The 25,487-nt window shown below is 40.5% G+C and overlaps 1 protein-coding gene across 2 annotated transcripts in view; it reads left to right on the forward strand.

Moving 5' to 3' along the window:
• The first annotated feature begins 564 nt into the window (after positions 1-564).
• The window catches only part of nebl (nebulette), a 248,629-nt gene continuing 223,706 nt past the window's right edge, over positions 565-25,487 (forward strand). The window contains exons 1-2 of one of the 2 annotated variants that reach the window (XM_078416421.1): positions 565-755; positions 1,477-1,571. In XM_078416421.1, coding sequence (XP_078272547.1) covers positions 687-755; positions 1,477-1,571 — 164 coding nt within the window. In that variant the 5' untranslated portion in view covers positions 565-686. The remainder of the gene's footprint in view (positions 756-1,476; positions 1,572-25,487) is intronic. The other variant, XM_078416429.1, reaches the window with a different exon arrangement.

Raw genomic sequence — 25,487 nt, forward strand, 5'->3', positions numbered from 1 at the left:
AAATAGCAACACAAGTTGGTAAAGAGTAAAAATTAAGCACAGGGGCTCATTTCTAACGTACAAAGTCAACCAGGGCAACGGAACTTTTCTTTAATGTAGGAAAGTGTCACAGCTTCATTGCATTTATTGTCCATTCCCAATTCACAATGATGACTGAAGAAGGGTCACCCATTCCTTCTCTCCGGAGATGCTGCCTGACCCGCTGAGTTACTCCAGCATTTTGTGATACGACCCATTCACAATGTGTGTAGTAAGGCACTGCAGATCGATTTATTCACAAAATCGATTTGTACCAGCATCTGCAGTTATTTTCTTATATTAAGGCACTGCAGATGCTGGTTTAGACCCGAAGATAGACACAACATGCTGGAATAACTCGGTGGGACAGGCAGCAAACTCTGGAGAGAAGGGAACGGGTGACGTTTCAGGTCGACACCCTTCTTCAGACCCCACTTACAATGATTGCCGCCGTGCGTGAACGCGCCTGGCCTTCCACAGCGGCGCGCTCCCGGGTGGCGAGCGGGCACGCGCAGGGCACGGACACGCGCACGCTCGCTCGCTCGCTCGCGCTCCGGGGGCGGAGTTGCAAGAGAAGCAGAGGCAAGTGAGAGGTAGGAGCTGTGCAGGAGACGGGCGAGCGAGCGAGCGAGCGAGTGGCGCATCTTCGCTCTTCAGCTTCCAGAGTCATGAATCCACAGTGTGCACGGTGTGGGAAAATTGTTTATCCCACGGAAAAAGTGAACTGCTTGGATAAGGTAATGTGATTTTGTATGTTCACCGCAAAGTGCAAAGAAGGTTGCTCCATCTCCCCTTGCTCATCACTTGTCTCCCGAGTTAAATTGGAAACAAAACGGGGAATGAGTGAGTGTGTGTGCGGTTTGCGGGGAAATGCGAGGCGATGCTGGTTTGCGAGGGGGGGGGGTTTGAGGTCTGACTGGTCAGAGCTTTAAAATGGGGCTCTCTCTGCCTGTCTGTCTGTCTCTGAACTGGGCGAAAAGTGTCGATCTCAAGGGCTGACATTCCGGAATGGATCTAATGTACTTGTTCGATATGTGACGCATTGCTGAATGGTGCGAAGAATTTGACTGCAGACCGATGGTACTAAGCAACCTGTCAGTGAAGGTTGTTGTACCTGGAGCGATCTGGTTCAGGGGTGCATTTAAAATATATACATTCAACATACTTGAAGGCTCAGTTCTGAATGTTGGGTGCTATTTTTGAGCTTGTATTAAACATTCTGCCTTTACAAATCAACGATCCACTGTTTGACGCAGAATATATTGTATTGAGGTGCGTGGTGTAGAGCAAATACATTTTATTTCCTGCAATACTGCTATTTATCCTTTCATATTGGGTTAAGGGTTTTTTAGGAATGACATGTATGGAATGATGAACGTATTTTTCCATGGGATTTTTTTTCACGTTGGCTCAAGTATTATGCAAAGCAGAAGATGATTTTTCTGTTTCTCTTTACAGTATTGGCACAGGGCATGTTTCCACTGTGAGGTCTGCAGAATGACCCTAAATATGAAAACGTACAAAGGATACGAAAAGAAACCTTATTGTAATGCGTGAGTAAATGTTCAGTTATTTTTGATGCGTGGATAATGACAAGCCTCACTAAAGCGGCCGAACAAAAAGATTAGTGTTGTGTTTTGCTCTCATTCTAATCCATACCCTGCAAACAAGTTCAGTGAGCCTGAGGTGAGGCAGTACTTCATAAGATGTTTATCTTTACTCCCTTCACTTACTTGAAAACAATGTTGTCTTATTGTGAGGTAAGGTAACCCCCCCCTCCCCTTCCCACATTATGATTTGATTAGGAAAAGTGATTAGAAAAGTTATACAAAATACTTTTGCTTAATGCTTAATTGTTTTGTTGGTTCAAACCAGAGCTTTCAAAAATATTTAGTGTTTTCAAAACAGAACTACAAAATGAAGACAAAAGAGACTGCAGATGCTAGTTTCCGGCCTAAAAAAAGACTCAGACGGTCAAGCAGTATCACTGGAGGCAAAAGGACGGAAGTGGAACCATTGCCAGTATATAGCAGATGGAGAAGGGAGGTGGGTGTGGGCAGGATAAAGGGTGGCAGGTGACGGTTGGAGCCAGGTTGTAGGGGAAGATGGGCAGATGGAGGCAGGTGCAGGGACGAGTGGACGTGAAAAATGAACAAAGGGAGAAGGTGGAGATTTGACTGTGTGTGGTAGGAAAACACTGAGGATGGGGAAAACACTGAGGATGGGGATTACCTGAAAATGGAAAATACAATGTTAATATCATTTGTTTATGAACTACCCAAGTGCTATACAGGTTGTTATTCCTCCACTTCCTCCACTGTGTTATGGTCTCTCTGTGGCAACGGGGAAGGCCAAGGACAGACAGGTCTGTGTGGGAGTGGGAAAGAGATTTAAAGGGACATGCAGCTGTAAGCACGACATAGCCATTGCGGACAGCACAGCTAATCTGCAAAATGGTTGGATTGTTTATGCTTGGTTTCACCAATGTAGAAGATGCCATGTCATGAGTACTGAATGCGGTAGACTAGGATGGAAGAGGTGTAGGTGAACCTCTGCCTCATATGGAAGGGCTATTTAAGACCCTGCGGGTGGGGTGGGGGGAAGGGGGTTGCAGATGGGGTGGGATGGAGGTTGAGCACAGAGATGGAGGAAATACATTTTGTAGGGGCTCCAAAAGCAATGAAATAGGGAAAGCCACATTTATGGATGAAAGGATAGCATTTCAGAAGTCCTGGAGTAGAAAGCCTCATGTTGTAAACATAAAACTAAATGTGACATTTTTTTGTCTTATTTCATCAAAATCAAATCTTGTTTCTGATTTGCTGAAGAAGGTACAAATTACACTTTGGACGTTCGCGCATGAGAACTGGAGGCATTTCAGGATACTAGTAGACATTTATGTTCTGATAGTGTAAGAAAATAACTGCAGATGCTGGTACAAATCAGTGTAAGAAAATAACTGCTGATGCTGGTACAAATGCTTAACCTGCCCAGTAAATTATGCCAGGAACAGATACTGGACTGTTTTACCACATTTCATTTGAGGGCTTCAAAAGTATTTTGAGGTCACGATTATGGCTGCTAAGGTAAGTTTTCCTCTGATGACTTGTCCTTGCACAGTCAGAGCAAGGCAAAAAATTCCACAGGATTTGTTAAATATGGGAATGATGTGTTTATTCTTGAGTCTGACATTCAGTAACAAAAAGGCACTTTAATCTGACTTTGTTGGTAGTTTATTCACAGATTATGTACATACTAACCTGCTTATACATCGGTATGTTTATTATTACACAAAAGCACTGTATTTCAGTATCATCAATTTGTTTAGTGTTCAACCTGTTCAGCTGGGTAAGGTAATAATAATAATAATAATAATTATTAATAATATATTATTAATAATAATAAGGTAGCATTGTGGTTGAGTTAATAGACTATTATCCAGAGGTCTACATTATTGATTTGAAGGCAAGAGTTCAAATCCCACCACGGTAATTTGGGAATTTTAATAAAATGCTAGTATCAACAATGGTGACCTTGAACCTGCTGAATTGCCTAAAATCACTGTTTCACTAATACTCTTTAGGGGAGAAATTATTTTATCTTTACCTGCTTTTTGCTATGTGTAATTCCAGATCTATCAATATGATTGTCTCATAATTGCCCCCTGCTCAGTTCAGGGGACAATTTGGGATGGGCAATAAACGCCAGCCTTGCCAAGTTATCCATGTGCTATATGAATAAATAAATTCCTTGAGTTTTGGAAAATGCATGGTTGCCCATTTATTTTTAACGGTGGAATGCTTGATGTGCTTTAGTTAGTACCTGGTCTATTCAATGCAAACTCATGGGTGTTGATGGCCAAGTGTGATTGACCATTTCTCTCTTAATCACCGTTGGAAATATGTAAGAGTCGTAATACAAGAAGGGTTCTGGTTGAGCAACAATTTATGTCTCGAAGCAATATTTAGTTATCTGGATAGCTTCCTGCAGCCCTTCCACAATGATGCCATCAAGAAGGAGTCGCCTTGCAGCAAACTGCCAAGCTGCAAGGCAGCAATTTATTGAGCGTAGATGCAACCGGCGGTGTCCCTTCAGAATACTAACAATGTCGTCTCTCAAATTGGACTTTACTAGACTTTATCTTGCATTAAACATTATTCCCTTTATCATATATCTGTACACTGTGGTTGGCTCGATGGTAAGCATGAATAGTGTTTACACTGAGTGGTGAGCACACAACAAAAAAGCTTTTAACTGTACCTCGGGACACGTGGCGACAATAAACTAAACTAAACACTCCTAATGCCCGCCATGTCAATGGTATATCCATTACATCACGTTGATTATGGAAACTAACAACTCGAACAAACATTTTGCTTCTACTCCAAACGTAACCAGTCTTAATTTGACAAAAGGTTTCATAACCGAATCCTGTAATGTATTGGGTGTATGCAATGGAAGGAACCTCAGATGCTGGTTTAAACCGAAGATATACACAAAATGCTGGAGTAGCTCAGCGGGACAGGCTGCATCTCTGGAGAGAAGGAATGGGTGATCTTTCGGGTCGAGACCCTTCTTCAAACTAGTCAGGGGAAAGGGAAACAAGAAATATAGACAGTGTTGTAGAGAGAACAAATAGAACAAATGAATGAAAGATATGCAAAAAAAAATTTAAAAAATGTTTAATGCAATCTCGCTTCCCTTTCCCCTGATTAGTCTGAAGAAGTGTCTTGACCTGAAACGTCACCCATTCCTTCTTTCCAGAGATGCTGCCTGGCCCGCTGAATATACCAGCATTTTGTGTCTATCTTTGGGCATATGCATTGCTCTACTATCTTCTGATTGCACTGTTCAAATATGATATTGATGTTTTCCCCCAAGGCAAATTGGCAATAAACTGTGTGATTACTGTTGGTAATATTGTCCGTGATCTTATTCAATATATTAAATCTTAATTGTCCTTTGTTTCTTTTTTCTGTTTTGGCTTGACCTCACCAAATTTTTATTCTTTCTGATGTGGCAAAAGTAGGTGGAAAGTGACTTGCGAGGAGGACTCAAAGAGTCTACAAAAGAAATTGAATGAATGGGCAAAAGATGGCAGAGGGAATATAAAATGGAGAAAAGTGAGGTGGGAAGAATAGAAAAAATAATATTTCTAAATTAGTGGCGTCCAGAAGGATGAAATGTCATGTAAAGCAGAAAGTAAATATGCAAGTTAAGCCCACAAATAAGGCTTTAAGTGGAAATATGGAACTGTACATGCTGGTTTACAAAAAACGACACAAAGTGCTGGAGTAACTCAATGGGTCTGACAGCATCTCTGGAAAAATTGTATGTGTGGGGGGGGGGGTTAGAAAGCTGGAAGAGAGGAGGTGCAGGCCAAACCCTGGCAGGGGACAGATTGATGCAGGCGAGGGCTTTTTTTGATAGGTAGATGTTTGGATAAAGACCAGAAATGAAAAGACAAAAGGTGTGAGACAAAAGGATGGAAAAGTTGCGAATTGTGAAGCTTGGGGAAGAAATGGAGGTGGAAGGGGATGGGGAGGAGAGAAATGGATGCAAATATAGGGCGCAGGGGAGAGTTTGGAGGGTATGGAGAAAAAAGAGAGAGGAAGCAGTGGGGGAGGAAGGCATGTAGTAGTCTGCCTTAATTGAAGAGGTATTGGGCAATAAGAATTGAAGAGGTATTGGGCAATAAGCCTTACAATGTCTGTGCCCAACATGATGCTTACATCAAACCTTATCTGCCTACACCTAATCCATATTCTTCCATTCCATACATATCCATGCCCTTATCTAGAAGTCTCTTAATTGCTACTATCGTATCTGTATCACCCACCATTGCTGACAGTGCTTTCCAGGCAATTACTACCCTCTGTGTAAAAAACACCCATCACATCTACTTTAAACTTTTCCCCTCTCACCTTTAGGCCACGTCCTCTAGTATTTGATATTTCCATTCTGGAAAATACGTTCTGACTGTTTTCACTATCTGTGCCTCTCATATATTTTTAAATACTTTTATCAGGTCTCCCCAAGACCTCTGGTGTTCTAGGGAAAGCAGTCCAAGTCTATCCAATCTCTCCCGGTAGCTAATACTCTAATCCAGGCATTTTTCCTGGGGCTGTATAACAATTGTTCCTGGGGCTGTATAACAATTTGATTATTCTGATAAACCTCCTCTGCACCCTTTCCAAAGCCTCCTCATCAGCCAAATGCAGGCTAATGGGACAATGCCAACACGGTGATATGGACAAGTGGGGCTGAAGGGCCTGGTACAACCAAATTCTCTGCCTCAGAAGGCAGTGGAGGCCAGTTTGTTGGATGCTTTCAAGAGAGAGCTGGATAGAGCTCTTAAGGATAGCAGAGTGAGGGGGTATGGGGAGAAGGTAGGAACGGGGTACTGATTGAGAGTGATCAGCCATGATCGCATTGAATGGCGGTGCTGGCTCGAAGGGCTGAATGGCCTACTCCTGCACCTATTGTCTATTGTCTATTGACCCCATGATTAAGTTGGATTTGAAAATATGCCTGCTTCCTGTGCCCATTCAGCTGAAATTTACTACATATTTAATTGGCGTGTAATTGAATGAAAAATAGGGAAAATATTAATATAAATGATCACAGTCCATTGAAAGCAAACTGGCACCATATATTTCTTCAGTTGTGAATGCTGGAATATTGTTACTATAACTATCATTTCTGGATGTTTAAATAGTTAAAATGGGGAAACTTTTAGCCTTTGATATTTTGCACTGGTAATGCTAGAAAGAAACTGGAAACGCATGAGGTATAAAGTCGTACAGCATGGAAATGAGCAATTTGGCCCACCATGTTGATACTGACCATCAAATTCCACTCTGTACATACAATTTTCCAGCACAGTGCCGGTTCCAGTTAGTTATAATATTTTAAGTTAAAAAATTGTTATACAACCCCAGGAAAATCATTTTTTTGCCTGGCTGGAAGTTTGAAAATCTTTGCCTAATTTGAAGGCAAGTGTAAATCAGTGACTTGTGTGTACACCTACTGATGGGGCTGTTGGGTAGAGATGTCTTTAACCGGATATATTGATAGACAATTACAAAAGGTCAAGGAGATTCAAGAATTTTGTACTTGTGTGCGTAACCCAGTTACACACATAAGTCACCAATCCTTTAGTTTGTGTTTACACAAGAGACTGCAGATGCTGTCATCTCGAGCGACAAACAATTTGCTGGAGGAACTCAGTGAATCAAGCAGGATCTGTGAGGGTAAATGAATAGTTAACATATTGCGCAAAGCCCTGTTTTCACTCAAAATATTGGCAATTTCTCCCTGTCCCACCCCGCTGGTGCTGCTCGACCTGCTGAGTTCTCTAGCAGATTGCTTGTTCCTCCTTTAAGTTGTACACTTAATAGTTTACTTATGGTGGAAACATTTAGGAAGTTCCAAACAATTACTTCACAATTTATTTTCGAACATATAAATTCTTGGATTCCTGAATAGAAATCAAATACATTATGAAATTTTAACGCTTGTATTTTTTTGTGGATTTTCGGTATTTCTCATCTTTTTTTTACCAGGCCACCTTCAGTGGGATTTAGATGAATATTCTCAGAACATCGTTGTTGCATCGTTCAACTGAAAAGCATTAAGTAATGGAAGTATTAAATAAATTGTTTCATTGATATTTCAACTCACAGGCCCATTGAAGTTGTAAAGAAGGTTAGGGTAATTTCTGCTTTTTTCTGCCAATAGCACAAATTTGTGTTTGGCTTGAGTTTTTGTCCCTAGCTTTATGCCATTGAATTGGACCAGCATGGAGTGGAAGTCCGTGAATGGAGTTGGCTGATGTCTAACTGATGTTGTTTCAGATTGGCACGAGTAAAACTGAGAGTTCTTTATATGAAACTAGTATATTGGCACAGCTGCACTGCCTCATTGCTACTTATAATAATACAGTTGGTGGATTAAAACTAACCAATTACATAAATCAAAGAAATTGTGTGAAAATGCAGGATGGACAACTATTCTCTTATGTGTGCCATTTAGTTTATGGAACAACAAATTTTGAATTTTTCTTCATAAGTTCAATCGTTAAATACTACTCAAATTGGATATTGTATGCATAGTTGGATTTATGACTATTAGTTGCCTCATTGGCATCTTTCCATCTCTGTGAGATAACACGTGCAGCTATCAATCTTTAGTGAGGCCATAGCTTTCTGTTGATGACTAAGTTGCCTGATTTTATAAAGATAATTTTGGCATGTGTGTTACAACTGAAAATATCCTTATTTATTAATGTTGGATGATCTACAGTTCTGGGCCTGACTTGCAAAACTGTTGTCAACTATGGACCTGTTGAAACCATTGATCGTCATGGTGATGCATTCCTAATCATAGCCAATGTCACCATTAGCTTCTGTCATCAACATCAGCTTAGAAACATCGAAAATAGGTGCAGGAGTAGGCCATTCGGCCGTTCGAGCCAGCACCGCCATTCAATGTGATCATGGGTGATCATTCACAATCAGTACCCCTGCCTTATCCCCATATCCTTTGATTCTGCTAGCCCTAAGAGCTCTATCTAACTCTCTTTTAAATGCATCCAGTGAATCGGCCTCCGCTGCCTTCTGAAGCAGAGAATTCCACAAATTCACAACAATTGTCACAATTGATATTGAATGGTTTTTAAAATCTCATTTACTAACATCCGAAAAACAAAGCATTGGATGCCCTGCTTGCCCGTTGGGTTAGACCACCGAGCAATATAATATCCTCAGGGATGAAGCCATATTTAATCATGTATACATCCCTCAATTAACACGGTCTATGTTTGGATCAGATCGTTTGGCATCTTTGTCTGAAAGGATAGGTGAATGGGGGGAATATTTGCCATACATGAGGCGTCAGGAATATTCTGCAGTCATTCAAGGTACAAAAAATTGAGTTGTCCTTCTTGGCAGCTGTGTGTTGTTCACAGTTCACTATCATACAGTAAAATTCTAAGTACGTAAACACGAATCATCCCCTTGTCCTTGGGGTGAGTTATCTGGGACAGTGGACCCAAGAGAGCAAAATATGTTGACCATTTTAGTGGAGTGTATCCACAGATGATGGAATATAATGCATGCTTCATAACAACTTGACATCAGCAAGGGAGAACGAAGAACAGGTCTGGGAAAAGCTGCTAAATTTGAACTTCTGTCCAGGCAACTAGGGTAGCATCATTAGGACTTGGCTGAAGAGAGAACTTGTTGTCCAGAGCCTTTGATTACAAACAATTATGTTGGATAATTCATGTTTTTTTCTTGATTTTATTCATAATCATGGGGAAAATAATCTTGTGATACTTGTGTGATAGACACTGTCAAGCTGGAATAATAAGCAAGACTTCTAGAATGCCACCAAATAGGATTTACTGCTTTTTCAGTTTTGAATTTCACCTATTTTTTTTCAGTACTAATTCTTTGTGTAATGTTCATTCCCTTTATGCTTTCATTTTCAGCACTGGGGAATGGAACAGAAGCAACGATTTTGTATATCTGATATCAATTGATCTTCCCTATGAATTATTTGTTGACCATTCAAGATTTTATCTGCCATTTTCTTCTATCTTGAAGCAGAGGTGAAATGCTGGGCGTCTAAAGCAAAATCAAATAATCTTGGAAATAGTTAGGAATTGATGTGGCTGGTCCGAATATAAGAAGGAATTTCATGTAAATTTGTCACTTTTTGCAGGACATGCACTTGCATCCTTACTGCTGCAAGGCCAACTTGTGCATGCCTGTCTATAACTATATGTAAATTTCCCCGGTGCGGGACAAATAAAGGAATATATTATTAACCTCAAGATTTTTCTGGACAACACAACGTTGTGCCCCTTTTTGTACACCCTTTGGCCTCTTTTGAGATGGGGAAAAAGTCATCAGAGAGCTGGATATTGCTGAATTCCTAATGGATAAAAAAAGGCGTTTGAGGTCGGTTTAGGCCACATTTAGTGCAAAGCACCATCGTGTAAAGAAATTAATGCCAGTGCCAGGCATAACTACATGGAGGCTCATTAAACAGTCAGTTCCCACTTAAAATACCTGCAAGAATTCATTTTGCATTGCACTCTCTTTTCCTTACTGTAGCAAGCAGTTTGGGAACGAACACTGCACATGCAAATTTTAACAATACGTAAGTGGAAAGCTTTCTGCAACAAGAATAAAACACAGATCTTTCTGGAAACACTCAGCGGGTCAGGCAGCATCTACAGAAAGTGGAATAGAGGTAAAATTTCAAGCAATCTTTTAACAGAACTGGACACCTTGCCAATGCCACTGCTGCGTTTATTCCAGAAACTTACTGAGGACGTATTCTGGTATTAATTATTCTCTTTTTAAGAGTCACCAGATGAAAGGAAGTGACTGGCCATGAGGCATGCTTTTGGAGTGGATGAGAAATGTCAGGAACATACGTACCCAGAAACTGGATTTCAGCTTTATTCAAAATATAAAATAAATGCTGTGTTGAATAATATATTCAACCAGGAGACTCCTGCCAAAAAAAGGCAAAATCGAAAAATGTGTCTTTAAGAAATTATAAAAATGATTTTCACCCTGATTGCTTCATAAAAATGTGATATATACGATTCATAAGGGGAGCGCTGGTAGAGGTTGCAATTGCTGTGTTTTTACTGTTGGGAATCGTAGGAAGTGAGTTGAAGCATTAATAACATCTTGCCATAGTAGCCATATGAACGGCTGCCATGAAGATTAGTGAATGCAGTAATAAGTAATGTGAAAATGTCCTCAGTATACATGACCTTGACATCATTCTCCCACTGCCCTATGATCATTCTCAGGGGACTGAGTCCTTTTGTCATAAGTGGCTCTGAGCGACTGAGGCACAGCGTAGGCGTGCAGCGTAGGTTTACTAGGTTAATTCCCGGAATGGCGGGACCATCATATGTTGAAAGACTGGAGCGACTAGGCTTGTATACACTGGAATTTAGAAGGATGAAAGGAGATCTTATCGAAACGTATAAGATTATTAGGGGGTTGGACACGTTAGAGGCAGGAAACATGTTCCCAATGTTGGGGGAGTCCAGAACAAGGGTCCACAGTTTAAGAATAAAGGGGTAGGCCATTTAGAACTGAGATGAGGAAAAACTTTTTCAGTCAGAGAGTTGTGAATCTGTGGAATTCTCTGCCTCAGAAGGCAGTGGAGGCCAATTCTCTGAATGCATTCAAGAGAGAGCTGGATAGAGCTCGTAAGGATAGCGGAGTCAGGGGGTATGGGGAGAAGGCAGGAATGGGGTACTGATTGAGAATGATCAGCCATGATCACATTGAATGGCGGTGCTGGCTTGAAGGGCCGAATGGCCTCCTCCTGCACCTATTGTCTATTGTCTATTATATAGTGCATGGGTGGCAACTGTGCATGATTGGGGAAAGTCTGTAGTAAGCGCTGTGAGAGTCAACATGAAGGAACAAGGCCCTGAAAATGTGGGCAGACACTTGCAGATACCAATGCAATAATGTTACAGTCATGACTCTTTAATTCCCATCTCCTAGCTAACATGCTGCACAGTTTGTTTTTTGGTGTACTGAAAGTTATGTGGATTTAGGAGTCTGAAAACTGTAACATCCAGGTTCAGGAACATCTTCTTCCCAAAAACTATCAGGCTATTGAACAATGCAAACTCCAACTAAACTACGAACGGTCTTAGTTGCTCTGGGAACTTAGGGCTTTGTTTTGTTTTGCACAACAGTCGGTTCTGTTTACTTCTTGAACTTTTTTTGTTTTTCTTTATTTATTATGTTGTCTTTTGAGTACTGCATTTACAAACCCGTTGTGCTGCTGCAAGGAAGAATTTCATTGTGTATGAGGCACTGATGCTGGTTTAAACCGAAGATAGACCCAAAATGCTGGAGTCACTTCAGCACAAGAGTCGAGTCATGAGTGTTTAGTTTTCATATGTACCAAAATGGAACATTAAAATTCTTCCTAAGATAGACACAAAATGCTGGAGTAACTCAGCAGGACAGGCAGCATCTTTGGGGAGAAGGAATGGGTGACGTTTCGGGTTGAGACCCTTCTTCGGTCTCGACCCGAAGCGTCACCCATTCCTTCTCTTCAGAGATGCTGCCTGTCCCGCTGAGTTACTCCGGCATTTTGTGTCTATCTTAGGAAGAATTTCATTGTTCCGTTTTGGTACATACGAAAACTAAAGACTCATGACTCGACTCTTGTGCTGAAGTGAATAGTTCCTTGAAGTGTAGGTCCATTTCCACTGGAAATTGCCCCTTTTGGAAATTTGCTTATGGTGCGATTTGTACCTTTAAAAAAGGGTGCAATTTATTCTAATTGCTAATTTATGCTCTCAGAGGGAGTATGACCAGCTCCTGCAGGAGGACGAGATAGTAACTTTCTTTCTGCAACTTCTCCAGGGACCAGTCATTGTGCCTTCGCTACCGGGACCTCCAGCATTGCATTAAATAACCTAAGCACCTTGTTATATTTGGGTGACTTGCCAGTTCTATCTAATCTGTAACATTGTCTTACCTTCAAGTGGTTTCATATGGTCCATTGGGTTCTTTCAGAAAGACATTAAGGCTCATAATATGACTGTGAATCTGGAATTAGAGATAGGCAAGATTGCATAAGGATGACAAATTTTCTTTCATGAAAGCCATTAGTGAAAAAGATGGATTTTAAAGCAATCTGATAGCACCAAGGTAGTTTTAATACCGATCTTTTTTACTGATGCATTCCCACTCACTCAACTCCAATTTACAACTGTCTTGATGTAATGTGGGCATATGTTCCTGAATTATTGTTGGGGTCTCACAATTACAAGTCTAGTAATATGATCTCCATTCTTTATTAAAAATAATTATGCTGGATCCTTTTCATAGTTCATGGAAGTTAATTTTATTGAGCCATTGACTTCATATAACCTCACTATACTTTGGCCATTTCCAGATATTCCTCTATCACTGTATTATTGGAGTATTGTAGTGCTCGTTGACACACAACAGGAAAGATGTGGTAGCAATAGAAATAGCGTAGAAGAGAATCATTTGGATGATCAGAATTTTTTATTCCTGGGCAGTGGAGTTTAGAACTAGAGAGCACAATTTAATGTGAGAAGGAAGAAATTTAAAGGAGGTTTGGGAATGGGCAAGTTTATCACCAGAGAGTGGTGAATATCTGGAACAAACTTCCTGAAGAGGTGGTAGAGGGAAATATAATTACAATGTTTAAAAGACATTTGGACAGATACCTAAATAGGAAAGACATAGAGAGATGTGGGCCTAATGCAGGCAAGTGAGATTGGTTGGCATGAACAAGGTGGACTGAAGCGGTCTGTTCCTGTGGTGTACAATTCTATGATTCCATGATTCTTTGATTCTATGTGCCTCTTCATTTCAGCAATACTCCTTCTAAGACTAATAAAAATAATGAAGCTATGCTTTCTATTTAAATCAAAAACATAGTGGTAGTATGACCAAGTCAAGGAAGAAACAAGATAGACACAAAATGCTGGAGTAACTCAGTGGGACAGGCAGCATCTCTGGAGAGAAGGAATGTGTGACATTTTGGGTTGAGACTTTTCTTCAGTCTCAAAAACCCCTCAAGAAAGAAACATACTGGCTAACTTGTTTTTGGGGACCTTTTATTCCTATTTATGCACAGATCTTGATTTCGTTAATCTGCTTTCCCACCTGAGATGGGCAGTGACTTTATAGCAGTTTGAAACAGGAGTTTCATTGTCACTCACTATGTCTGGTGAGATCTTTAATCCATTTTTGAAAGTACGGATTGCTATTACCAGTTGCTCATCACCTGTCCTCAATTTTTGCATGATAAAATTGTCCACCCACCTAAATCTTAGGTATTCATGACCATGATGCACTTTTCCTTCTCTTGTACTCATTGTGTTTTGTTGATAATTAACTATTTTCAAGGTGAGTGGAGTAACTATATAATGATCTGAACTCTAAGGAGGCTTTTCTGGATATATATTTCCCCCAGGTAATTTCCCCATGGTAGTGAAGCAAAGAGAACGGGCAAACTAGTGTAGCTGCAGGAAAACCAAGAAGATCTACTGATATGCTTGGGATTGCCACAACCTGTACATAAGAAGGCAGCGTCTTCTGGGAGTTTGTCATGTGGTTGTATCATCATCTACAATAGGACGTGCAACCAACAGCCAAAGCTCACGCAGTATTGTAATTTGCAGTCAAAACTGCTGTAGCCTATTCAATGTAAATGAATCCCAACCACATAAATTGTTAGGGACTTTCACTGACCTCATCTGGTAGGCAGAGTAGACATTCCACCCATTGTCTTCCAGACATATGTTCCTTGCCAAATCCGAGTCCATTGTTGAAATTGTTTCACTTTTGTTGTGAATTAAATTACTCCCAATCCCTTTATGTTTTGCCAATTAGAAATTGCATGAGAATAGTCTTGATCCTGTAATTTTCTTAAATTAGTCTATATATTGCTCAATAATCCACTTTTCAGCAATGAAAGGCTTTTTAATCCAGTAAAATGATAAATCCCTTAATATTTCTTACTGCTAATTATATAACTTTTGCATTTCCGTACAAAATCAGGGAGGTTATGTTGCCTATCCATGTTCTCCAGAGATGCTGCCTGTCCCCCTGAGTTACTCCAGCACTTGTGTCCTTTGAAGTTATGTTAAACCTTTGAAAGTCTCCAGTATTGACGCCATAAGTCGTGATTTTGGCATCAAGTCAAACATTAGTTTGATTAGTAAATATGCAGATGATACTAAGATAGGTGGAGTAGTTGATAGTGAGGTAGATTTTCAAAGTCTACAGAGAGACTTGGGCCTTTTGGAAGGGTGGGCTGAAAGATGGCAGATGGAGTTTAATGCTGATAAGTGTGAGGTGCTGCATTTTGGTAGGACAAATCAAAATAGGACGTACAGGGTAAATGGTAGGGAATTGAGGAATGCAGTGGAACAGAGGGATCTGGGAATAACTGTGCATTGTTCCCTGAAGGTGGAATCTCATGTGGATAGGGTGGTGAAGAAGGCGTTTGGTATGCTTGCCTTTATAAATCAGAGCATCGAGTATAGAAGTTGGGACGTAATGTTGAAATTGTACAGGGCATTGGTGAGGCCGAATCTGGAGTATGGTGTGCAGTTCTGGTCGCCAAATTATAGGAAGGATGTCGACAAAATGGAGAGGGTACAGAGGAGATTTACTAGAATGTTGCCTGGGTTTCAGCACTTAGGCTACAGAGAGAGGTTGAACAGGTTGGGTCTTTATTCTTTGGAGCGTAGAAGGTTGAGGGGGGACTTGATAGAGGTTTTTAAAATTTTGAGAGGGACGGACAGAGTTGACGTGGGTAGGCTTTTCCCTTTGAGAGTGGGGAAGATTCCAACAAGAGGACATAGCTTCAGAATTGAGGGACAAAGGTTTAGGGGTAACATGAGGGGGAACTTTACTCGGAGGGTTGTGGCTGTATGGAATGGGCTTCCGGTGGAAGTGGTGGAGGCTGGCTCGATTTTATTATTTAAGAGTAAATTGGATAGGTATATGGATAAGAGGGGATTAGAGGGTTATGGTCTGAGTGCAGGTAGATGAGACTAGGTCAGGGAGAATGGTCGGCGTGGACTGGTAGGGCCGGACAGGCCTGTTTCCATGCTGTAGTTGTTATATGTTATATGTTATATAGGTATAAAACCCTCCTGGCTAATGCCTACTGGCCTTCCTCAGCTGATCCTTCATGTTGAACAAACACTGAAAATACCAAGGATACAGAATGGACTCTGAGTAGAGGACTTCATTATCACCTACAATTGGAATCAGCCAGTACCAATGGGGGAAAAATAGAGTTAATGTTTTCTTTTTGGAACTGCGAGTAATTAATGATGTATGGATTTTTAAGATGCAGAGGACGGAGAGACCAAAAAGGGAAGACTTACAATTGAGGCACAAGAGCTAAAATGGTTAAAAGGATAATTGTAGGCTGTATCAGTAGCCCCAGGGGTGTAAATTCATAACTTTTATCTAAAAATACCATAGAAAATTGTAAGAAATCCTAAAGTGCTCATAATCTGAAATGGTTGTTTTCAGTGTCAAATCCAGATGATAGCAATATGCCTTGTTGTAAAGTAAGTTTAAGCTTATTGTGAACTGTGTTGGAATACTGTAAGCGGCTGAAGACAGAGATATTATAGTGCGAGTGAAACAAAGAATTAAAGTGACAAGGTCCCATTGTCTGTCGATATGTACATTCATTAATGTAAAACAGGTCTAGTGTATATGAGTGGTTGTCAGTTGGTATGGACTTGGTATTGCTGTATCTCTATGCCAGATCTCTATGACCCTCTGTTTACCCAGAGATTGGCTTTTAGAACTTTTCTCTGAACATAACAATATGGACACTGGGGGCTGTAGTGCTCTCAAAGAAAAAGCCAATTTTTAGAATAAGTTAACAGCTAGATTCTGTGTTATACTTTCTTACCCCCACATTTCCGTTAATTTTAATATAATTTCATACAAGCTTCATAGTTACAGGGGAAAAAAATGGCTCTTGAGTCTGAACTGCTCTTGGAATGCTTTGTTATACATCCTGGCTTGCTTGTACTCAAACCCACATGAGAAAGCCACAACCACCATCTGAATGTAATATTGGCAATCCTGGTCAGAAATTTCTTGTCATTGGCAGCTGACATCATGGTGGTTACCTTTAGTGGTACTAGTGATAAGTGATGGGGCACCTTCATCCCTACATTCTTTTTTAGGAACTACCTGGCAAGGGAATCCAAAAGAGGGAGAACACAGCATTAGAAATATAGTGAGAGAAGTGGGATGCGAGAAAGGGGATATGATGGGTGAAGTAATCCAAATAACATGAAATAAGATGGTAGTATGTAGATTTTGTTTTTAAACAAGTAGCTATTAGCATCCTTTGGAACTGGACCAATTGTCCAACCCAAGAAATCATTGCCGAGGCACTGTGTGCAAATCTGGGCTGCTTATTTACTAAAGGACATGCTTGCCTTAAAGACTGTGCATCAAAAGTCCATTAGATTGATTTGCAGGAAGAGGAGATTGTCTATGAAGAAAGTTGGAACGTAGTGAGTCATTTTCTGGTGGTTAGCAGAATGAGAAGTGAGCACATAATCCTTGAGGTGGTTTGAGAAGCTGGATGTTGCAGTGAAATTTCATTTGGTGGCAAATCTAGAACCAGGGAGCATAGTTCTCAGGAGTCAACCACTTATGACACGTCAGTTCTTTAGTCTTCTTTCATGTCCATCATCTATGTTTCAAACGTTGCATCACTGTCATCGTCCGTCCTGAAAAGGGCGCAAGCTTCCGGCGACAATCAGTGGGAGCCATCACTTGTACAGTAGACGATAGTGGTAGCAGAATTAGCTCAGGACACTTCCAGTTTCCAGCCACGCGACGTGGACACTTCTGCTATGGGGCCAGTTCTTTAGTGATGCATTTATAATCTTTGAAATTCTTCATCCCTAGAGAGCTAAGGATACTGAATCTTTTAAGGCAGAGATAGCTCTTTACACGACAGGGTAATTTAATGTTATGGAGATCAGGCAGAAATATGGAGTTGAAGGCAAGGAACAGATCAGTTATGCTCCTATCGAATAGCAGAGCAGGCTTGAGTGAAAGTATGGTTTCCTATTACGTGTGCACTTGCGTTATGAGCCTTGAAATAGCATTGTCACCTCTGCTAGGGGTTAGAACATTTTGGAAATATTGTATAAACATGACTGCTACAAATCTTGATTTTGCGATATATAAAATATATTTGACACATCAGATTTATTTTTTGAACAATTCTGAGAAATGCAAAACCTTAAACTGCTCCTGAGCATCGCAATGGGAACAGCATAAGGAGACAGAATGGCATCTCGTTGCCAAGGGAACTGCTGCCGTGCAACCAATTTTCTCTCATTCTTATGGTGTTTTTCCTCTGCAGTAAAACTATCAGTTCTAAATGAGTGGTAACTTAGAATACACTTTTACATAAAATAACAAACAAATTGCTGAAGATCAACAGTGATTGGTGAAATCGAAACAATAAGATTAATTTAAAATAATATAAATTATCCTGATTAGCTTGAATATTTCCTGAGTAATTTTGTTTCGGTTATCTTGTGCTTCTGTTCCTGCTGTTGGCTGTGTGATTATTTTTGTTGCCCATGGTTGCCATGGAGCGCTCTTGTGTCTTTCAGTAACTCCAGGTTTGTTGGCGAAATTGATAACCAGAGATGATAAAAATGCAAATTTTAGTTAATTGAGTAGTACATCGTCAAACAATAGATGAGTCTTAAAATTTGGAGAGAAAATAAATAATGGAATACGTTGATTTTTACACTGCGTAGATCCACAAAATGTCTGTGTGACACAACAGCAGCAGATGGAAACCAAATGGAGTATAGAGTAATGCCACTTAAAATCAGGATTATATGATCGCTTTTTGCTATTTAAATTATGTTTTGTATTTTGTAAAATATTCCGATTCTATTTTGAGTTAAAATAGATCAATATCCATTATCAACTTCTATCTTTTAAGGAGAAGAAACTGATTTTTCTGAATATCCCAAAATGTACAAGTTATTTAATTCATACACTGGGACAACATTCGGCTCTACCTCACAGATTGCTGCTTCACCTTCTTGCTCTTGGTCCTACAGTTTGAACATGGCTGTTATGCACTCCCTTGTATTTCTAAATGCGCATTGGGTTGGGTTGTGCGTCACTGTGCCGGGAATCTGTGGTGGGGTTCAGGACAGCACCTATTTCGGTTCAGTGTGTGTGGGGGTGACTAGGACTGGCAGCACCTGCTTCATGTGCTGCTGATCAAATGAATCTGACGGTCATTCTCTACTTCTCGTTAGATGTGATATAATTTTCTGTCTTTCCCTCTCAGTTACTGTGGAGAAATATCCAGGTTGGGAACAGCTGTATAACCAAACAAGAGAAGGAGAAACAGAAGTTTTCATTGCATCCAACAGGAGTTGGCAGGAGACCCCATTGAATCTGAGTGTCTGTCAATACATGGAGCGGGTGCTGTCAGTTCTCAGCAATGTCCAGTCTCACTGTCCCAGCCTGGGTGCAATTGTGAACCCCACATCTCGGTGCTGAATGGCCATACAATTTACCCAGCCCACTAAACCTCTCTGCACTCAGCCATGTAATAATACATTGCTGGATGCATGCCAGGGTGCTGGCACAACAGCAAGAGAGGCTGGGGTCTGAGCCAAGCTCCTTGCACATGGGTTTCTGGCATATCGGTACTGTCAGTAATCCCTTTCTCCATCTATAATGCTACTATAATCCCTTGTTAATGTTGATTCTGTTAGCATTCCCATTTCTGGCAATGATCCTGAGTGTAAAGTGAGATTTCAGTGTAATGGCAAAGAGGCATTAGATTACAATCGGGCCATTTTCAGAGTACTACAATTTGTCTCTTCACTTCCTTGAACACTAAACATCATTCAGAAATCCTAATAATTGATGCACCTCTTGGTTCAAACAATTGTAGATAGTCAGTTTTAGGAATCTGATAATTGGACAAATAGTAAGGAAAAAACAGTGATAAAGGCCAAAGAAATGGGCAGCAAGGTTAAGATAGTGGAAGAAAAGCTCAACATCATGCCAGGCTTTGATCTCATTGCAATAAAGGGTCTTGTTGAAGACTGATTGTTCAGGACAAGAGTGGGGAAGATCAGAAGATATAATGAAAACCCAGAAAGGGTCCCAACCCAAATTGTGTTTGTCCATTTCCCATCACAGATGCTACCTGATCTGCTGAGTTCCTCCAACAGGAAGGATATTCTTGCTATGGAGGGCGTGCAGCGTAGGTTCACTAGGTTAATTCCCGGAATGGCGGGACTGTCGTATGTTGAAAGGCTGGAGCGATTGGGCTTGTATACACTGGAATTTAGAAGGATGAGGGGGGATCTTATTGAAACATATAAGATAATTAGGGGATTGGACACATTAGAGGCAGATAACATGTTCCCAATGTTGGGGGAGTCCAGAACAAGGGGCCACAGTTTAAGAATAAGGGGTAGGCCATTTAGAACGGAGATGAGGAAGAACTTTTTCAGTCAGAGAGTGGTGAAGGTGTGGAATTCTCTGCCTCAGAAGGCAGTGGAGGCTAGTTCGTTGGATGCTTTCAAGAGAGAGCTGGATAGAGCTCTTAAGGATAGCGGAGTGAGGGGGTATGGGGAGAAGGCAGGAACGGGGTACTGATTGAGAGTGATCAGCCATGATCGCATTGAATGGCGGTGCTGGCTCGAAGGGCTGAATGGCCTACTCCTGCACCTATTGTCTTTTGTCTTGTAACAGTTTGTTTTTTCAGTTCAAGATTCCAGCCTCTTAAGATTTAATGCCGAGGGAGAGATGGGGACAGAGCAAAATTATGGCAGAGAAAAATCCAGCAGAGTGTTTTGAATTGAGTTGAAGTTTGTGATTTTTTTTCCGCTAGGGATCAAAGGGTGTTTTCTGTAGGAGCGGCTACAAAAAGTAGACCCATGTTCTTTGAAATTCAGAAGAAAGAAGAATGATCTTATTGAAACATGGAACATGACAGGGTTGTGGTTGGGAAGTATCCACCAGTGGGAGAATCCCAAAAGTGGAGGCACAGTTACAAGATTAAGGGGCAACCATTTAAAACTGAGGTGTCTAAGAATTTCTTGCAGGGGGTAATGAATCTTTGTAATTTTCCGCTGCAGAAGTTATGGTGGCTAGAATATTGTGAGTAATTGAAGAGTTTAGATACAGCGTGGAAATTATACCAAGCCAATTAACCTATAAACCTGTACGTCTTCGGAGTATGGGAGGAAACCGAAGATCTCGGAGAAAACCCATGTGGTCATGGGGAGAACGTACAAACTCCGTACAGACTGCACCCATAGTTGGGATCAAAGCAGCTCTCCGGCGCTGCAAGCGCTGGTAAGGCAGCAACTCTCCTGCTGCGCCAAGAGGCCGTAGATAAAATGGCAAAAGATCATGGAATTGAGTGCCATGGGGAATTAGTGCAGAATAGGAGATAAGGCCTAGTGCAGAGAACTGTGATCATAATGAATGGTAAGGACTCAAGTCGGCCACTTATGTCCCTAATTTCATATGAAAGGAATGTAAAATGTCTTCTTTAAAAGCAGTGGAAAAGCATGAAGTGGAACTGCAGATTAGGCCAGCATTGTGACAGAATAAACATGGGGAGTCAGGACGTGACAGGAACAGTGGTTCAAGAAACTGAACACACTTGTGATCACCGATGGACTGGAAAATTGAAAGGTGGGATTTGACAAAGACATTCACTAAGAAAAGAGGAATGAAAATGGAACTAAATTATTGTCAATGCCTTATCAAAAACAAGAAGGGAAACAGAATCAGTGAAGGTGAGCAAGGTTAAAGAGTCAATTGGAAATTCAGTTGCAGAGAAATGTAGAACTTCCTCATGGTGGGGACTCAAGTACCAGTGAATTAAATAGTAATCCAAAAACAAAATACTGTAGATTCTGCTAGTTTGAAGAACTCCCCACTAAAAAAAAATACTATCAATACTCAGCAGTTCTGGCAAAATCTGTGCAGAGGGAAACATTTAATGCTTCAAGTTGAGATCAGGGAAAGTTAGAAATAAAACTGATGAAAGGCATGAGGTGTAGAGAGAACAAGGAATGTTTGTGGCAGAGTGAATCCAGGAGAAAATGAAGGACACATATATCAACTGTAAGACGGTGTGTAATTATGCTGGAGTATTTGTAAATAGAAGAAAATGAATGAAATTTGAAAAGGGGAAAATGCTGCAGATGTGAGAAATGAGGACAGAATGGCAGCTTGTGTGAAGTTGCTCATTTCAATTTTTCAGGCCTGAAGGATGTGTTAAGTTGGAAGGTGAAGTGGTGTTCCTTGAAATTGTGTAGAGCTTTGTGAGAACAGTGCAGTTGGTGGAAGACAGAAAAATCGGGCCATTTTTGGCCTCCAGTGTTCCAGTGAAGCTGAATAGCACGTCATCTTCCAACCTGCTATGTTCCAGTCTGCTGCGTTTGCTCAGATTTTTTTTGAAACTGCAAGGATTACATAGACCTAATATTAATCGCTCCTGGAGGCAGTGGTTCGAAAGGGTGCTAACTAAAGAAAAACATTTTTTTCCCTCAGTACGAACTGCATTAATCTGATGGATTTTAAATTGCATTCCCCGCCCAAAAATACTTTCAAGAGAGAGTAAACAGCTACAGGAAATGGGTCACTTCTCTGCATCACAGAAATGCAGATGAACTGCAAGAAAAAAAACTATTCAACTAACGGAATATAGACACAAAATGCTGGATTAACTCAGCGGGACAGGCAGTATCTCTGAAGAGAAGGAAATGGGTGACATTTCGGGTCGAGATCCTTCTTCAGATTCAACTAATAGTCTTACTTGGTCCAAATTAAATTCTGAATGGATTATTTTATTGCTAGTGTTATGTGACTTTGCTATCGCATAGAGTGGTTAGAAATCTGGCGTGAAGTATACCTGGAGATTTAAATCTCATCTGTCTGTGATAATGTGTTAACTAGGCTGTAGGATTTTTCTGTTCTGGCACAATAGTTTTGGTTAATAGTTTTATTCTATGCATTTGAAAAGGAGAATCAAATAAGAATATACTGCATGGAAAGACCCAGGGATGAAATCCGCCTCAATTTTATTTTAACGTCTAGGCCTAACATTTTGTTTAGATAACTCCAATAATTGAGAATTGGGCTATTCTGGAGTGGAAGAATTTTGTGTACATTTCTGGGGACCTTTTCAACCCTCAGGGAGATTCTCTCATTTTCTTGGCAAGATTTTCATTTTCTTTAGAAGTTTTATGTCCAGCATAAATCTTCTTCAAATTAAATTAACTGTCGTGTAGGCTGTAAACATTTACCTCCAGTAAGATTTTCAACCTTACTGGTCATAAAAATAACATTACTTATTTACACACAGGACAATCTGATTTTACTAACCTTGTTTCCCCTGAAACCACACTGTTTCAGGAGTCAACACCCAACCTGCATTCCTTGTCATTACTATGACCAAAAATTCAACTTCAAATGTGTACCTTAACTGCTGATGTGTAGGAAAGGGTTAGTCATTCTCAGTTTAAGAAAATTTAAAAAATCTGCAGTTACTGGAAATCTGAAACAAACACAAAATACTGCAAATACTCAGCAGTCATGCCACATCTGTGGAAAGAGAAGCAATTCATGTTTCAGGTCCAGACACATTTGTCAGAACTGGGGAAAAGAGAGACTAAGTACGAGAGAAGATGAGGGAGGAATGAGTTATAAAGAAAATATTTGTGAAGGTAAGTCCAAATGAGTTAATGGGAGCAGTTACTTGCACATCAAGCTAGTTTGTCTCTGAAATGTGTTGTGAGGTTGTGGGACATACCCAGCTGTCCAGACTATAAGAAAAACTGAGCCAGCATGATGACTGGCAGCAATGGGCAGTTCTGATACAGGCCAAAACTTGAGCTTCCTATTTTTATTTCTCATTATTAGCTTTCTTCTATTCACCCTTGCAAATCACCTGCTTATAGTGACATTAGAAGGTCACCAGACCCAATTCTTTAGGAGAGAAGACTCAATCCACTTTTTATTCCACCCATAGAAGGAAGCAGGTGAAGGCACTGAAATTAACTGCATTCAAGTCAAGTTGAGTTTATTGTCATATGCCCAAGTACGGTAAAGCACAGGTCCAATTAAACTTTTATTTTTTAGCAGCATGGACTCAGACAATACATAAAAATATAAACAACACACAAATTCTGCAAGACTAAAAAGACAAAAAGATTGTGCAAAAAAAAACAAGACATCAATTCGAATAAACAAATCCAAGATTGTGCAAGCTCCGTGACCGAGTTCCAATTTTGATGAGTCCGCAAACTTTCCAATCCCATCTACATTTTCATCAAAGTCAATCATGTATATCACAGATGAAAAGTCCCAACATCTATTATTGCAAAACACCATTGGTCACAGACCTCCAGCCAGAATGACATCCTTCTACCATTGAGTATAAGAAAATAACTGCAGATGCTGGTACAAATCGAAGGTATTTATTCACAAAATGCTGCAGTAACTCAGCAGGGCAGGCAGCATCTCAGGAGAGAAGGAATGGGTGACGTTTCGGGTCGACACCCTTCTTCAGACTACCCTTGACCTCTGTCTGCTACGGGTAAGGCAATTCTGAATGCAAACTACCAAGTCACCATCCCGATGCATCCCAAACTTATGGATCAGCCGACCATAATGAACCCTTTAAATGCCTTGCAAAAATCCACGCAGACAATATCCACTGCCCTCCCCTCATCAATAACTTTCATCACCTCCCCAAAAAATTCAGTCTCGTTCGTAAGACATGACCTGCCCTGCATTAATCCATGGTCCTTAATTAGCATATTCTCTTACAAATGTGAGAAAATCCTCTCCCCACGAGTCCTCTCCAGTAGCTTCCCAATGTCTATAATTTTCTGCAAGGAGTGTTCTCATAAGAACTCTCAGTGTGTCAATTGGGAATAACATGCTGAAATTGGTAAAGTGAGATTCAGCGTGATGGCTGATAGGGAAACTTGGCAATGCTATTCCGAAAACCTAATACTGGATTTTTTTGCCATTAATATGACTTTCAAAAACAACTTTAAGTGACCACCAAGGCAGTTTTTACACCAGCAAATGATGTAAAGCAGGTTATCAGGCCAGATATCCTGCCTCTACATGTTATTTACCATATGTAGCCAGCCTTCATACTAGGATAGTGAGGCTAGAGAGCAAACTACACAAATAGATTAATGATGTGCAAGGTTGAGGTGGAATCTGTAAACTGGAAATATTAAAGGTTGTTCTATTATTGTTACATCATGTTTTAATTCACTGAAGATATTCTGTGATGATGGAATCACATTGCAGTCTGTTTTTGTGAGCAAAGAACTGCTCGGCAGCCCAGGTTATTTGGCTTGTAGCAGAAGCATTTTGATGCCAAATGTGTCGGGGAGAAGTTCTGGATTACTACTGCGGCTCCAGATGGTGTAATATCAGTCAGTGGGATAGAAAAATGTGGAATGGGACACGTATTGTAGATTCATTGTGTATTTCTGTTTTTTTTATGGCATTCTAATCCTAATACTCACCAATAGAAACAAATTAATGCTCAGTTTCTCAGGTTTATGTCACTGCCTATTGGTTTGTCACTGATTTAAATCAAAACTGTTGAAAGAAGAATGTGGTGCGGTAAATTTGAAGGAAGAAGTATTACACATACCTGCTGATGTCTTTATACGTGACTTATAGTATGATCGGGTTGTGCAGCACAAAAGCAGACTTTATGGGCCACCATGCTACATTTGTACCTATCTCCAAAAATCACCCACACATGTGTTTGGTCTGTAGCTTCTTAAATGTCACAAGAGTATCTGCCTCCACCAGCTCTCAAGGCAGCTCATTACAGAA

Source organism: Rhinoraja longicauda, chromosome 2, assembly GCF_053455715.1.
Source record: "Rhinoraja longicauda isolate Sanriku21f chromosome 2, sRhiLon1.1, whole genome shotgun sequence".
NCBI lineage: Eukaryota > Metazoa > Chordata > Chondrichthyes > Rajiformes > Arhynchobatidae > Rhinoraja > Rhinoraja longicauda.